General features: G+C 39.7%; 1 protein-coding gene across 2 annotated transcripts in view; it reads left to right on the top strand.

The window, feature by feature from the left end:
- The window catches only part of LOC125015466 (cytosolic carboxypeptidase 4), a 53762-nt gene that overhangs the window by 7305 nt on the left and 29881 nt on the right, over positions 1-16576 (top strand). For both annotated transcript variants that reach the window (XM_047597363.1, XM_047597364.1), the window contains exons 7-11: positions 2702-2739; positions 11949-12157; positions 12724-12889; positions 13121-13185; positions 14713-14829. In XM_047597363.1, the coding sequence (XP_047453319.1) occupies positions 2702-2739; positions 11949-12157; positions 12724-12889; positions 13121-13185; positions 14713-14829 (595 nt within the window). The remainder of the gene's footprint in view (positions 1-2701; positions 2740-11948; positions 12158-12723; positions 12890-13120; positions 13186-14712; positions 14830-16576) is intronic.

Below are 16576 nucleotides of genomic sequence, written 5' to 3'. Positions count from 1 at the left end.
TTGAGATGATATGAGCTTTGTGACATGGTGCATTATCCTGCTGGAAGCAGCCGTGAAAAGATGGGTACACTGTGGTCATAAAGGGATAGACATGGTCAGCAACAATACTGAGTTTGTACTAAGGGGCCCAACGTGTGCCAAGAAAATTTCCCACACACCATTATACCACCACCAGCCTGAACCGTTGATACAAGGCAGGATGAATTCATGCTTTCATGTTCTTTACGCCAAATTCCGACCTTGCCATACGAATGTGGCAGCTTAAATCGAGACTCGTCAGACCAGGCAATGTTTTTCCAATCTTCTATTGTCCAGTGTTGGTGAGTCTGTGTGAACTGTAGTCTCAGTTTACTGTTCTTAGTTGACAGGAGTGGCACCCAGTGTGGTCTTCAGCTGCTGTAGCCCATCTTCATCAAGGTTCGACGTGTTCAGAGATGGTATTCTGCATTCCTTGGTTGTAATGGCTGGGTATTTCAGTTACTGTTGCCTTTCTATCATCTGGAACCAGTCTGCCCATTCTCCTCTGACCTCCCACATCAACAAGGCATTTTCGTCCACACAACTGCTGCTCACTGGATATTTTCTTGTTTTCAGTGATACCAAGGACAGCAACACCAAAAAGTCAAAAGAATAACATAGAATATCTCTAAATGGGCTTTTTTTTTTTTTTACCACCCCTACCATCCACTCTCATTCATTTAAATGCTTGTGAGTGATTGACAGGTGTCATGTCACACCCTGTCATTCATGATCATTTGGGCTAAATCCAGTCAGCCCTCAGGCCGCTGGTCAAAAGTGCTGCTGGTGCCAGAGTGGAAGGAAGGAGAAGGAATTAAGCTGTGGCGCAGTTAGCATGAACCAAGTGGATTACTTGATTCCTAATCCATTTTCCTCAATGACTTTTTAAGAAAAGTTGGAAGTTAAGAGACTGGGATCACATCGGCCTAACAATGTTCAAATAACTGAAATGGACAAACAACAAAACTGTAAGTTTTGTGTTTCTTGGTTTGAAAGAAATAACTGGCTAACGGCAGGTGTAGCCAAGAATTCACTTTCTGGTTTTCCGTGCTTGCTTTTTGGAGGAGGTACGGCATGGATCCAACAAAGAATTGTGAATGTGAAACATTTGTCGGACAAAACTAGAAAACATGACGTGCAGGATAAGTGACATCGGAAACATGCGCTGCATTTTCATCAGCTACTGGCTTCAATTTCCTCAGCACATTTCCTCCCGTTCAGGACAGGAACATTATTTTTGTCCATAGAGCACTGTTGGTTGACATACCATCAGTAAGTGAGAATTCTCAAAAAAGATTTTTTTTTTCTTAAATATTTCTCAGTAGTTGTAGATTTTCATTTCATGTATTTTGCATGAAAACACCATCATGTGTAGAGCCCTAAAAAGTGTAGTTTACCTGTAATGGATGTAACTGTGTGTACTGTAACTGTGTGAAGGCAGAGGTTAGCCAATTGTTTTCTCTACCTTTTTTTTATCACCCTCTGCAGCTTCAGTTCATGCAAAGCCCTGTCAGAAAGTGTAATTGCTGCTGGGCCTTCTCCACTTCTGCAGAGGGGTTTGCTGTCCAACAGACTTCTTGTGAGTGCACCAGGTTGACAGCTTCAGGATCTAGCCCCTTGAAAGGGGGGTCAAACGACCTGGGTCAACATTTTATTGGCTCAGCTCCACGTGACTTCGATGTGAACAGGAAGGTCTACTCCCATAAAAACTGATCTCTTTAGAGCAGTTTATTGTTCTTTTTTTCAATCAAACAAATCAAGTGTGTTGTTACACCATCGTTACTGGAAGCGCATAGCTGAATGGCGGCTGTGTTTATAGTTTGTATAGCGAACTCCCACACTTTTTAACAATCATGTCAACACTCTGCATCTGAGGAGAAGAGGAGATTTGGCAGCAGATATCCAGCTCTGTGCAGGACACAGTGATTTATTCCAATATTAGCAGACTTTTGAAGGATTGGGGGTTTGGTCAGTCCATTCTTTAGGTCATCAACAAACTGCAATGTTATCTGCAATGTACGCAATGGCATATGAGCTCTCACAGTGAAAGTCCGACTGGGGACTTCTGCCAATGTGAAAGCGCACCAAAGGCGTGTCGACTCAGATCTGAAAATGCCGGGTCGACCCGGGATTTTCGATGTGAAAGCGGTATATGTAAGTTGTCTCATCAACACAATGAATGAGTCTAACCACGATAGTGTCACATGCAAGCTTAGTAATGGTGTTGAAGGAGATATATAGCAGAAGGCCCAACACACAGCCCTGTGGGAAGCCAGTGCTGAGGATGATGGGGGAGGTACTGTGTGGGCCTAATTTCACAGTTGGCGGGCAGTTTGAAAGAAAGTCCTTGATCCAGGAGAGGTGATGAATGTGTGGGATGGTGGTATTGATGGCTAAGTTGCACTTGACAAATAGAATTCTTGCTTGGTCTCTTTAAGGTGGATCAGAGCTTAGTGGAGGCCAGTGGCGGTGTTGTGTTTCATTTTCTTGCTCCACTGATGTTTTAAAATACATCAATAATCATATCTAAGAATAATTTCCTAAAAGGTACTGACTGGACATTGAAATCAATGTGTATTGATACACTCATTTGCTGACCACAGTAGTATCTCGTATGAAATATATGTTTTTGTAGTCATTAAAATGTATTAGACACTAATTGCACCTTCTGTTTCTCTTTCAGGGCAGCTATTAATGCATTTGCTGCTCTGCTGTGCACAAGTAAGTTTTTTGTGACCTTTATCATCACAGTCATCGTCAACAACAACATCATCATTACCATCACCATCACATCATCATCATCACTCTGCAGAAGTATACTCCAGTATACTCCATTTCTGATGCAATCTGTTTTCTCTATTCAGTGGGTAACTAGTCATAATTTGAACATTTCTAATAATAATAATAACAATAATAAAGGTATACCACACCTAGGATACTGGTTTAGAGTAGGTGAGGATTCTTCAACAAATAATATGAGCCCGAAGCAGTAGCAATGATTTTAGATTTATCTAAACTCCAAAACTCTGGCGATTGATAACATATTAAACCTCTCCCTGTGGGTGTAAAGTAATTTCAAACTAAAAGCCACCAAAGAATAATTTCAAAGTAAACGTCATCAACATGAACAACAGAACAGTTTTAGACATTTGTGAAAAACAAAAGAGCCATCACATTAGTGTTATTGACATGGCTTCAACTAGTCAGAGGACATAACTGTGCACACACTACCAGGTAAAAAAGGGGAGTGCCTTCCCTTTACCTTCTCTGTAAAATGCCTCAACCAGAAACATCACAAACATCTATTGACCAATAAAGTAAACAAAATCTCATTTACACAGATAGAATATTTAGAAAGTCATAATCTATATAAAGAGTATAGATGGTGTACATTAACATCACTGCTGCCTGGAGTCACGCCCCCCTGAGTGGTACAAACATGGTGAAATGTATCAGTAAATACAGCAAGATCGGGAAAAAAGTGGATTATCGGATCAAATTAAGGACAGTTGAATTTGACAATGATCCATAAGAACTAGTATGGATTTGTAAAAGTGGATTAGCCTCAGTTTCAGTTAGTTTTAGTTAATTTCTGTTATGATAAATGTAGCTAAATAAAAGATGCTAACGCTAAGAGCTTTACTGAAAAGTAACGTTAGCCATACAATAGTGGAGCGTCTGACTGGACGTTAAAAGCATGATGATGAGTGATCATAAATATTCTGTTTATTGTTTTATTGTTATTTATTGTTGGAACTGAAATAGTTACTGTCAACTGTAAATTCGCCCAAACAACATCAACAAACTTACAGCGGGTAAAGTATTGAACACATCAGTTTTTTCATAGTGAACATATTTCTAAAGGTGCTATTGACATGACATTTTCTCCAGAAGCCTGTATCATGAAGGTGTTGGTAACAACCCAAGTAATCCATACATAGAAAGAAACCAAAACAAGTAAGTTCAAAATTAAGTTATGTGTAACAATGTAAAATAACAGAGGAAAAAGTATTGAACACACAGAAAGGGAGGTGGAAAAAGGCATGGAAAGCCAAGACACCAGCTGACATCTATCAGTGATCAGAAAGCCATCCTGCCCCTTGTCAGTACAAATGAATATCAGCTGGTTCAGTCCAAACTGATGGCCTGTAAAAAGGTGTGTCATTACTAAGGTGTCACACAAGGAACATCTCATGATGGGTAACAGCAAAGAACTCTCTCACAACCTTCACAACCTTATTGTTGCAAAACATTCTGATGGCATTGGTTACAGAAGGATTTCTAAACTCAGTGAGCACTGTTGGGGCCATAATCTGGAAGTGGAGAACATCATTCGTCCATAAACCAGCCACGACCAGGTGCCCCTCGCAAGATTTCTGACAGAGGAGTAAAAAGAATTATCAGAAGAGTTGTCCAATATCCAAGGACCACTAATGAAAAGCTTCAGAAAGACCTGGAATTAGCAGGTACAATTGTTTCAAAGAAAACAATAAGCAACGCTCAATGGCCATGGCCTCTATGTACGCTCACCACGCCAGACTCCATTTCTGAAGAAACAGCATGTTGAAGCTCATTAAAGTTTGCTGCATAACATTCGGACAAGCCTGTAAAATACCAGGAGAACATAGTCTGGTCAGATGAGAGCAAAATTTGAACTCTTTGGATGCTATAACACACCATGTTTGGAAGACAAAACGCACTGCACATCACCCCAAAAACACCATACCGACAGTGAAGTTTGGAGGTGGGAAAATCATGATGTGGTCATGATCTGTTTTTCTGAATATAATACTGGCAGAAGGATGAATGGAAAAATGTACCGAGACATTCTTGAGAAATCTGCTGCCATCTACCAGAATGATGAAGATGAAACGAGGGTGGACATTTCAGCAAGACATTGATCCAAACATAGAGCCAAGGAAACTCTCAACTGACTTCAGAGAAAGAAAATAAAGCTGTTAGAATGGCCCAGCCAATCACCTGACTTCCAATTTAAAATCTATGGAAAGAAGTGAAAATCAGAGTTAATAGAAGAGGCCCACGGAACCTTCAAGATTTAAAGACTGTGTGGAAGAATGGGCCAAAATCACATCTGAGCAATGCATGCGACTAGTTTCTCCAGACAGGAGGCATCTTGAAGCTTCATTACCAACAAAGGCTTTTGTACAAAATATTAAATGAATATCAGTAAGCGTGTTCAATACTTTTTCCCTGTGTCATTTCACATTATTACACAAGACTTAATTTCTGAACTTATTTGTTTTGGTTTCTTTCTATGTATGGATTACTTGGGTTGTTACCAACACCTGAGACCTGTATCACAAACCAGGATTACGGGTTTAGCGAGGCAACTTCAGGGTTAACCGTGGGTTTCCGGTATCATGAAGTTGGATTCATTCTTATTGAGGTATGTCACCATGGTAACTTACTCTGAACGACTAACTTGCTTTGGGTCAGGGTAACTTTCAGGATTTATCTGAATCCGATAAAAAGCTCCACCCACCAGCCAATCAGCTGTTCGGGAAAGAATCACATGCCCTTGGGCGATTGAGATTGGAGCCCAAATCGCGAGGAGTGTTATGGCATGAACGCACCTTCCAGCAGATAACAACACAAAGAAGAGTATATTTCTGCCATTTGTCCCCGCTAAGCTTAAACACAGCTCAAAATCAGGATAATTTCATTCAGGCCAACAACTTGATATATTAATATGATGTAATGTATTACATTAGCACAGTGATTGGTATTCATGGCTGTGTTAAATGTAAACTAATTGAGCCATTGATGTGTAATTTATGCAATCTGCAATCCTTTTCCATGCCATTTGGCGTCTCTTCGATGCAGCCACGGTGTTTGACTTTTCGGTGAGATTTACTTTTTCTTCTTCATATTTGAGGAGAATGAGTCTTTGCTCCTCGTAGGAGGTGTATGCAGTCTTTTTGCTGGCGGATCAGCGCTCATGATTGTGATTGGTCTGCTGCCTTGGAACCTGCCCTTTATACGTGCACATTCACCGATTCACATCAAGAAAAACCTGGTTTAAGTTACCAAGTTGATAACCAGCGTCATGATACCGCTTATTCAGACTGTCATTGTTGTGGTCAGGTTCAGCTGGATAAGTTGGAGTAACCCCGGGTAAGTTGAACTTGCTTCGTGATACAGGCGTCTGGAGAAAATTTCATGTCAATAGCACCTTTAGAGATATGTTTAGTATGAAAAATTGTGATGTGTTTAATACTTATTTTACCTGCTGTATCTGACAGGCCTCCAGAACGTAACTTAAGAAGTAACTTAAGGTATGACTTCATCAAAAAATACAGTATAAATTAATATTACCTGACACTAAATGTGAACCTCAACACCAGGTATCTGTGCCTGGATTCCAGTTGATTTTTCTAATGCAGCGATCCATGATATCTATAAAAATATATCTCTGACTGCTTTTCAAATCTGTTGGTACAGTCAACCGCACACAAACGCACACTCTTCCCTTTTTTAAAAATTTTATAATTCAGACTGCATTAAAGCCTATGATTCAAGCTAATGATGCTAATCTCCATGCTCAATTGTCACTTTTTGCCACTCATTGACCGTAACCACGGAGACGTCTGCTTGCTGTTAAGTCATGTGCATACCCTGTATTGTTGTAATGTCTTATTGCCATGAAGTTCTAGAAACCCCTCTTCATTGGTTCCGGCGTTCTGGAAGAAACTGGCTAGATTTTTTACTGATCACACTGACTGCAATATACATGCAATATATTGCTATTCCCATACAAAGCACATTCGATTATGAGAAGTGCAAATTGTGTTTTGTTTTGTTTTGTTTTTACTTTTTATGATTGAATCAAGTGTTTTGTGCTTTGAGTAGATGTTAAAAGTGTATTAGTCAGATCATATTGGAAGGCTTGACACGTATGGTTAGGCTGGTGGAAGAAGGGAATGACACAAATACAAGATGGGACGATGTTTGATGTTTGAAAAAAAAACATTGTCAAGGTGATGCAAACAGGCTACTGAAGACAATGCAGGATAGATACAAACAAGTCCAAAAGATAATGCAAAAACAAAGCTCAAAACAAAGGTATAAACACTGTATAGACATACAAAGAACTGATTCGATAACAAGATTCAGGGGAAAACACACAGTCAAAAATCACAAGATAAGACACAGGTGAGAGTCACTTGGGCAAATGAACAGGAAGCACTAGGAAACCTATTAAAGAAAATGTTAAAAATTCAATGTCACGACACACTCAAAAAGTTTAAAAACTTAGTACCATGGCCTGTACTATTGATACTTTATTTTAAAGTACAGTTTGTGTGATGGCATGCATAATGATCTCTTGTAAAGGATATGTACTATTTTTTGTAGTATAAATACCTAATAAAATAACATTTGTATTTGTATATTAAAGTCTATCTAAACGATTATTTTGAATACATTTAGTTCAACACAAAGTATGTCTGCTCATCATTAGTGACTAATACACTGCACATTCAACTGTTTTAGGTTTGTAAATTTATACTATTTATACTGTCCAAAAATACATTTGAGCATCCATCGTTTAGTGGTTTCTTCAATTTTCCTATGATAATTTAAACATACATGTATATAATTTTTCCACTGGGAACCACCTCCTCTTGGTGTCCACCCTCTGTTACCACGCCTAACTGTGGAGCAGAATTCATGGGTTGCAGCACTTAACCTTTGACTGAGACCAAGAAGGACATACTGTTTCACTTTGTTCTCTTGCTGAAGTCTCACCAACCTTTAGCATGATTTCTGGTTGTGGGTGTATTCCTCTTTAAGCTGTCTGGACTTGATTCATTACTGTTGACTATCTATTTCTGTTCTGTAGGAGTAGGTTCCTACGGAGCACGTGCACAGTGCTCCATGCAACGTGGACATGCTGTACCATGTAAACTGACCCATTATCAACTCTCTACACAACACTATTACCTGTTCCAAGAAAGCCCATAGCTTTTTAATGCCCAATTCTGTCTAATAGGTGTTTCACAACAACGTTGTCTATATCAGACTCAAGAACAACAATTTATGCTGAGCCTTTCGCTTAGCTGAGGTTTTCTCACGTGGAATGCATTTTGTTTATGCATTTGTGTTCATTGTCTTTATGTTGGAATAATAAGTCAACAGGTAGGCAAGGATGGAAAACAGTTGCCCATAAAGAATAATGTCATAGCGTAGTACATATAGTGTCGAAAAGTAGAACTGCTGCTTTAAAGGCACAGATTACATAATAACATAATATAGAAATTATTACAAGGCGCTCTACAAAGACTGAGGCAACAGTGGCAAGGAAACTCCCTTGTCACTGGTGAAGAAACTGTTAAGTGACCTCAGTTAAGGTGGGGGGTAAAGATCCTTAAGCAGGCTGGATGGAGTCTTAACGACATCTTGCTGGTTTAGTTTAACCAGCAGTAAACAACATGTTCTGTTGTTTGCTGCATGGGGGTAGCTCCAGGCAATGTTTCCAATGATGTATGCTGCCGAAACATACTTTTAAATATTTTAAACAATAGGAAAGATGTGATTTATTTTTACTGCCAGTCTAAAACATACACCATATTTTTTCTTTATGAGCACAAGGAGTGACAGGGAGGTCTGCTCTCCCATGTATGCAAATAGAATGGTAGGAATGTCTTTGAACAGATTGATGCCCCCAAAAATAAGTTGTTACAGAAGGGAAATAAAAGTTGATTTGACTAAAGTGGCCCTGACTGAAAAGGCATGAAATCAGAGCTATGTAGTTATACTTCAGAGCTGTATTACTTTTCTAATCTGTGCAGCAGTCTGTACAAAGGTAAACTGATCAAACTAACTTCATCTACTTGTCATGGACATAGTCTGCCCTCATCTGTGTGATGTGATCCATTCCCCTCTAAAAAGATTTTTTTTTTTTTTTAAATACTTAAAAAACAAAACAAAACAAAAAAAAAAAACAAAAACAAACAAACATCTTCCCGCCATTAGCTATATACCCACTTGTAGAGACTAGGGCCTATCCCAGCAATTGGAATAGGGGGGCTGTAGCCTATCCCAGCTGTCATTGGCCTACACCCTGGACAGGTCTCCAGTCTATCACAGGACTAACACAGAGAGACAGACAACCATTCACACTCACACTTACGGCCAATTTAGAATCACTAATGAACCTAATGAGCATGTCTTTGGGCTGTGGGTGGAAGCTGGAGTACCCAGAGAGTAGATGCAATATACCCAACTACAGTGATTTCAACAATATTTATTAAATGTATTATTATTATTATTATTATTATTATAAAATATGCTGTATATACTATAAATTTATATATAAAATATACAAATAATACCTGATCTTGGGCACTAGATATACTCTTCTTGTATCTCTAGCTCTTGTTTTAACAATACTTTACTCTATCCTGCAGAGGTCACTATTGAACTTTGTGTTCAAGCCTGTAGCATATACAGGCTGAGCACCTACTGGGTTTGACCTGCAATTAATATGATTTTACAGATGTATGTGTGCTTGGATCTGTGTTTTTCTTTACTCTGTCTGTGTTGTCTCTGTATGTTTAATCAGGGCCTTACTCCAGTGGTGAGGAAGTAATTTACTCTCTGAGATTCTGCTTCGCAGAACATGTGTTGTTGTTTGTTATTATGTTCTAAGCAATGCTCTGCTGGTGTGTGCTGTTATAATTATAAGTCTAAAAACACATTTGGCTTTGAAAACATCTGATGAGATGGGTGACGTACAACTCTAGTGTAAATGAAACTTGCGCAATGTTTGTGGATAAGGAACAAGGGCAAGAGGACTCAGCATGGGATCTGTGCCTCTTTCTGCTCTTCAGTACTGAAAAAGTGACAAGTTACATGCTTCACAGACTATTGTTTTTGGATAGAACAAACAACTGCAAGCTCAAGCTCAAAGTGCTCCTTTTCAAGGCTCAGGCACACAACTGGTGGCTTATTCCTGGTAGGTGACAATTGCACTGTGCAACTCTGATTATGCATACTTGCCCCAAAGTCATCACCACAACCTTCTCACAACTGCACCATTGTTTGGAACCACACGTGTGTATTGTGAAGCTGTCAGGATGAATGAAGATGGCATCAGAGGAGCACCTTCAGCTTCACAACACCTTCATTCACCTTCATTTATCCTGACATATTCCTGATATCCACTGGAAATAATAATCACTGAGAGAAAAAAACTACATCCAGTGGAGGTATGGGTTTTGCTGTGCAGCAGTGAACAGCAGGTGTTGCCAAGACTATAACAGGAATGGCAACTGTAACACTGACAGTTGTGTGGGCCTAGCTTTCACTGCAGCAGTGTAAAGCTTGATGTGCCATAGCTGACAGAAGTGGCAAGAGAAAAAGGAAAAAGGAGGTAGGGCAGGAACAGTCAAAGGACACTTCCTCTTAAAGCTAGTGTTTTGGTTTCCTCACCAAATATACCTCCAACAGCTCTAATTTAGTCTGTAGGCAGAGTTAAGAAATTCAGAATTAGATGTTACACTGCATTGGCTAAGTGCAGCCAGGGCTTTCCACTGCAAAACTGTTGTGGGCTAGCTTCCAGTCTGACACTGCAGCATTGTCTGTCACATCAAATCTGGACAAGGCCACCAGCGAAGGCCTGGTGCATGAAGTTACCTTTCACTAGTTTGAATGTTTGGTTATGTATCATAATACCAGCAAGTGGATAGATTCGGTATGCCTTTCATAGCTTACCCATGTTCTTTGATAGCTCACTGTAAAGAGCCCCAGACTTAGTGACCATGGTAGAGACTGGATGTTAGTACAATGCTGGTTTGAGTTGCAATCACCTGAATAGAACACTGGTGCAAGTGATCTGTGTGCCCATGAAAGCGGCTTATGTCCATGAAAAACTTGTTCTGGTTGAGCAAGGTCGAAGCTTGGCTCTGCTGTAGTAGTAGAATAGTGGAAAACATTTTTTTTTCTTATCCCTGTGGAGTCATAATACAATGACAGTATTCTTGATTTTCTATGGGCAGAAAACACTATTGAAGGGCCGCAACTAAGCAAGATCACGGTGGGAGGACCTGACCAGTGACTCCTGGTTTAATGTTGGCACTGTACTGAAACCTACCTGAAGCATTAATATGTGAATCTAAAGGAATCAGTGCCACCCAGTCATATTGTTAATTATCCAGCTCGAGCCCTTGTATGCAGAGTTTACATGTTCTCCATGTGCCTGTGTGAGTTTTCTTTGGGTGCTCCAGGTTCCTCCTTCAGTTTTAAGACATGCTTATAAGGTTAATTGGTGTAGTTGTGTATGTGAGTGTGAATGGCTGTTTGTATCTTTGTGTTAGCCTTGCATAGACTGGTAACATGTGGTGTACACCGCCCCTCACCCAATGACAGCTGGGATAGGCTGCAGCCCCCCACAACTCTCTTGAGAACAAACGGTTACGGAAAAAAAATTATGAACATTTTTCCAAGTTCAGACCAAGGAGGAGGAATGTAGGGATCTTTCAACTCAGCTGCTTCATTTGTATACACAGCAAATGCACACATTAAAGCAGACAAGGTGACAGCTGGAAAGAAAGTGGCATTCCACTCATTTATAAGAAGTCCATCTAGCCTGGAAACATAGGTCAATAAGGTACAATAGATAGATGTGAGAGATGCAGCAGACGATATATTTAAGGAAGTATGTCACAACACCATTTTTTTTTTTTTTTTAAATTTATTTATTTATTTTTTTTTTTACATAGATTATTTCTTGTAAGACCAGGGTTTGTGATGATGATGATTTGCATGTGGCAAAATGGATTGTGAGATCTTGAGTACATATATTTCTGGATTACAGCACTGTGTCCGGTCAGGCATTACTGAAAATAGATCAAGGACGAGAACATACTGATGTTCTTCCCTTCCTGTTTGTGTTTGTCAATCCCTCACAGAGGCAAACATTTCATCTGTGGTATCTAAGGGTTACATCTCTGGCATCTTGCTGCTTTACAATGACTGGCACAGCAAGGATAATCAGCATGTTGCCATAGCAATCCGCCACGCACTGTTATGCTGTCTTCATAAGGCCACCAACAGTAAAGCAGGCAAACAGGCTTTCCTTTCACAGGGAGGAATCAGACTGCTCTATCAAACTACACAGGTAAGTTCAAATCCTCCTCAATAAAACCAAATAACGTTCATTTTAATAGGGTCAGGCTGTGGCTTGTTTCCTTACGTTAGGGGCTATGGCCACATGGACACTAGTATCTTACTAATATTCAAAAGCCCAATTAGAACAAATATGCATATTGCAGTACATAAATGCATACAACTGGTCCATTTGGCTTCACTCTAACATATTTTCAGATTTTGGAACTGAAAGAGGTGATACAAAATCATCTGTTCAGTATTATCACCTAACATAGGTGTGAAAGTTTGACCCTACTTTCTCTTCAAAAACACATTGTACAATTTATTCTAATTTGGGGGAAAGTTGCATATATCTTACCTGATCAATTTGTAAACCTGAGGCGGACAGTTATTTTTCCCAAGGAACCATAGGCTCTAGCTTAACTGTTTATATTTTGAACAGTTATTTTTGAGATTTAGCAGCACAATTCCTGATATCTTTGGTATGTCTATAGTACAGCCCTAAATGCATTTATCAACTGAGTTCATAGCTTCTGAGAGAATTTTTCCCATCTTGCCATGTTTGTTTCTCGGCAGACATGTTTGAAGAGTAAGAGTCTGGAGGTTTTAGTGGAGCCATCTGTGCAGTTGATGAGGAAGTGTCTTCCTAAAACTCCTCTATCACTGGCATCCGATCACTCTGCATACACCTTCCCCCTGCCTGGAAGACCACATGACATCTCTGACGTGGACGTGGTACCAGGTACATAATCAGTCTTCATTTCACTTCATGTCAAGTTTGTTTTAGGACTATTTCCATTGGATGTAAGACATATAAAACAAAAGCTTAAATGGAAAAGTGTACAGCGATCTCATAGTTAACTGATTTGATTTTCTTAACTGATCATTCTTCTCTCTCAATTGCTATGTAACTTTGTAGCAGAACGCTACAAAGAAGCTAGCTATAATTTTTCCTTGTCTGTTCCGTGTCCAGATGAGAGCAGTGAGGAGAGTGATGAAGAAGCTGAAAATAACCAAGAGGCGGACAAAAGAGACTGTGTAAGTGTGAACTTTTGTTCCTCTGGTCTGGTATAGAATGTATAAAAGGCTGTGATTTGCCCGAAATGCATTTCCTTGTTCTTGTGTCTCTGTGGATAACAAGAGTTGAGAGAGTTGAGTATCCTGCACATCATCTACACAGATTTCTGCTCTTAATTCTGTGCTCCAGTGATATCACCAAAAATAAGTGTTGATGAACATTTATACACTTGAACTCAAACATCCATGCGAGTGGATAGTCCTACAACTAATCATTTTCATCTCTTTTGTCGATCACAGAGAATGAGAATCAGAAAGCCAACCAAATGATTTGATTTCCCCGCACAATGTTGTTTACATAGGAAGCTCAGGATTTCTTCCACCCTATACGTTGTGTTCTTATTTCCAAATTTGCTCTCACAGTCTTAACACCAGATGTATTCACACCATACTGTGAAGATGACCATCTTTAGCCATGGCATTTGCCACTTGGCATGACTAAATTAACCCTCCTTAACCAGACGATGAGAGAATTCAAGGATGGTGATCAGGAAAAGCTGAATAGTGTGGGAATTCAAGGTCTGCCTGAGGAAGCAGAAAGGTGGAGAAGAAGCTGTATCAGTGTCAATAACAGAGCAAAGCAACTGAAGGCTTGAGAATAGAGGAACAGAAACACACTAGCTGGGTTTACGTTTACATGGAGCCAAATATTACAATTACAATCGACTTAGAAGTCCAAACTGACTGAAAATACTCCATATAAGCACCTTAGTTGGAATAGACTGGCCCAAAGCCAATGAAATTTCGTTTGGTTTCACAGGGGTTGAATATTCCTTTTCACAATTCCTTGTAAATTTGAAACATTTGTCGGACAACACTATAAAATATGACGTGCAGCATAAGTCACATGGGAAACATGCTGCATTTTCGTCAGCCGCTGGCTTCAGTTTCATGTTCATGTTCAGGACAGAACATAATTTTTTTCTATAGTGCACTGTTGGTTGTCATGCCATCAGTAAGTGAGAATTCTCAGCTAAACCTATATAATTTGAGCTTTTTCTTTTTTAATATTTCTCAGTATTTGCACATTTCTTTTTCATGTATTTTGCATGAAAATACCAACTGAGTGTTAATTCAAACTGGCCTTCAATAAATTTGAGAAGTTGAAAATTTTAGGTGTGATGGTTGGTCCTGAAGCCAGACGAGTTGAGAACCACTGATGTAGAGCACTAACAAAGTATAGTGTACCTGTAATTGATGTAACTGTGTGAATCGTAGGTGGTGCTTCTTTTGCTACTGTGTTAATTGTTAAATTGGTATTATGCATTTGTTAGACCACCCACCAAATTTCACCACCAGCCGCCACTACATAGATGTAATTTTGCATCTGTACAGCTAATGTGGAGGCTGCCATGACATTCATGCTTGCCTACTGGATGTTCAGTTAGTTAATTGATCCGTTACACCTGCAGCAGGTTCTTTAATGGTGCTTTATTAGACTCTTACTTGAAACAAAAAGTGAATTTCAACTTATTTTTCTCTGTACAGGATGACGACTTGGAGACTGACCTGGACAAACTTCGTCTTTGCCCCGAGCCAGACAGACCTAAAGAGCTTCTGCCACAGTATAGCCGCCTCTTTCCTGAACGCTCACATGACTTCCAGGTATACAACAATAATTAAAATAATACTGTGGATCCTAACAGTGGTGTTAACAGAGCAGCGGTCATGAATGTAAATGCACCACTATGTATCAAAGAATTAATTTGTAGTGTGAGGAGAACCTGTTGTGTGATGTAACTAATGTTGTGTAGACGTCAAAATACTGCACAACTTGCTAGCAGGATATAACTGACTTTGGCCATTTAATACTGGTAAGAGTATGGACACATGCCAGAAATGAATGTGCAAAGTCAATGTCAGTCATTTCTCACAAAGTCATTTGTTACACTGACATAAATCAGCATCATCACTTTTAAAAGATATAGCCATACAGTGTTTCTTCCTCATCTTACCAACAACATAACCTCCAACAACAACCATTGCTGTGAATATTAATTCATTTTCAGTATTAACAGGTGGTTTAATTCAGAGAAAATCTACCAAGCTCTCATTTAGTTATCCAAGGATGGCTTGTAGCAAGTGGCATCATGCACTATAGTCCTTCAGTCTTCCCCAGAGAATTCATTGCCAAACCCTGTTCTAAGCCTGGTGAACCAGTGCAACTGCTAATACATGCACAAAAATGTGACTGACTGCTCGGCATCACAATTAGTTTATTAAAGCATCATCAGTTGTTTGTTGGTATCACACACACCAAATGCTTAACCTGGATTGATGTGAACATATTACTGTGCTAAATGTTGCTTATTTTTGTCAGAGATCCTGCGCAAAAGAAATTAGAATCTCATAGATCAGAAATAAAGGCAATTTTATATGCCTTGGTGGTTCAGGCGTCTGATATGCCTCGAAAGAGCTTCCTTTTGGTGGTTTACCAGGCATGGTCAGCTGAGAGACCCCAGCGTAGACCCAGAAAATGCTGAAGGGACTATGTATCTCGTCTAGCCTGGGAACGCCTTGGGGTCCCTTAGGAACAACTGAAAGGTGTTGGTGGGGAGAGGGATGTCTCTGGTGGATGGATGAGAATTGATGTATGGATGGATGAGCATTATTGATGCACTGTATCTATATTAATAACCTAAAAGGTACAGTTTTTGTACCACCACACACACCACACACCACACACAACAGTCGACTGTTGTCTGAAACAATAGATGGATTTTTAATAGAATCCAAATAATGAGAGACAAAGGAGACATTGAAATGTTGAGCCTGTGAGGCAGCATATTTGCTGTATTAAAATACTATGTAACCAATACCTTAAGGCTTACTCATGGTCCCTGATGTTTCAAAAAGTAGAGTGGGAGGCAGCATCTTCAGCTGTTTTTGATAAGTTATGCTATAGGTCTAGGCTGCTGGGGGTGATTCAGTGATCCACCCATCAATCATCTTTTATCCGCTCTTTCTCACTATCTCTGCATTGATGGGCTATTGGAAGGCATGCCATTATTTTTGTGGTCCTCTCTCAATCACAGACACAATACCCAGTAAGCATTTCTACAATGAATACTTTCTTATCCATTACCAGTCTCCCATCTCCCCTCCCTCATATAGACGGGTTGCACCTGTTAGCTGCGCTATGCTCAAGGGTGTTTATGTTAAAAGGGAGTTTTTACTTGTCCCTTTCAAATTAGTGTTTGCTCTTGAGGTTTTATGCACTGAATTGGGTAAAGTGCACTCCTTGATGGCAGCAGCCATCCCCAGCAGGATGCAGCCTGACACAAGCAAACACATAAAAATGGGAACAACTCAAAAAATATGAAGAACAGAACAAGATGTTGACCTGGCCTCC

Source organism: Mugil cephalus, chromosome 10 (assembly GCF_022458985.1).
Source record: "Mugil cephalus isolate CIBA_MC_2020 chromosome 10, CIBA_Mcephalus_1.1, whole genome shotgun sequence".
Classification (NCBI taxonomy): domain Eukaryota; kingdom Metazoa; phylum Chordata; class Actinopteri; order Mugiliformes; family Mugilidae; genus Mugil; species Mugil cephalus.
Note: the sequence above shows the minus strand (reverse complement) of the source record. Positions and strands in the feature narration are given on the sequence as shown.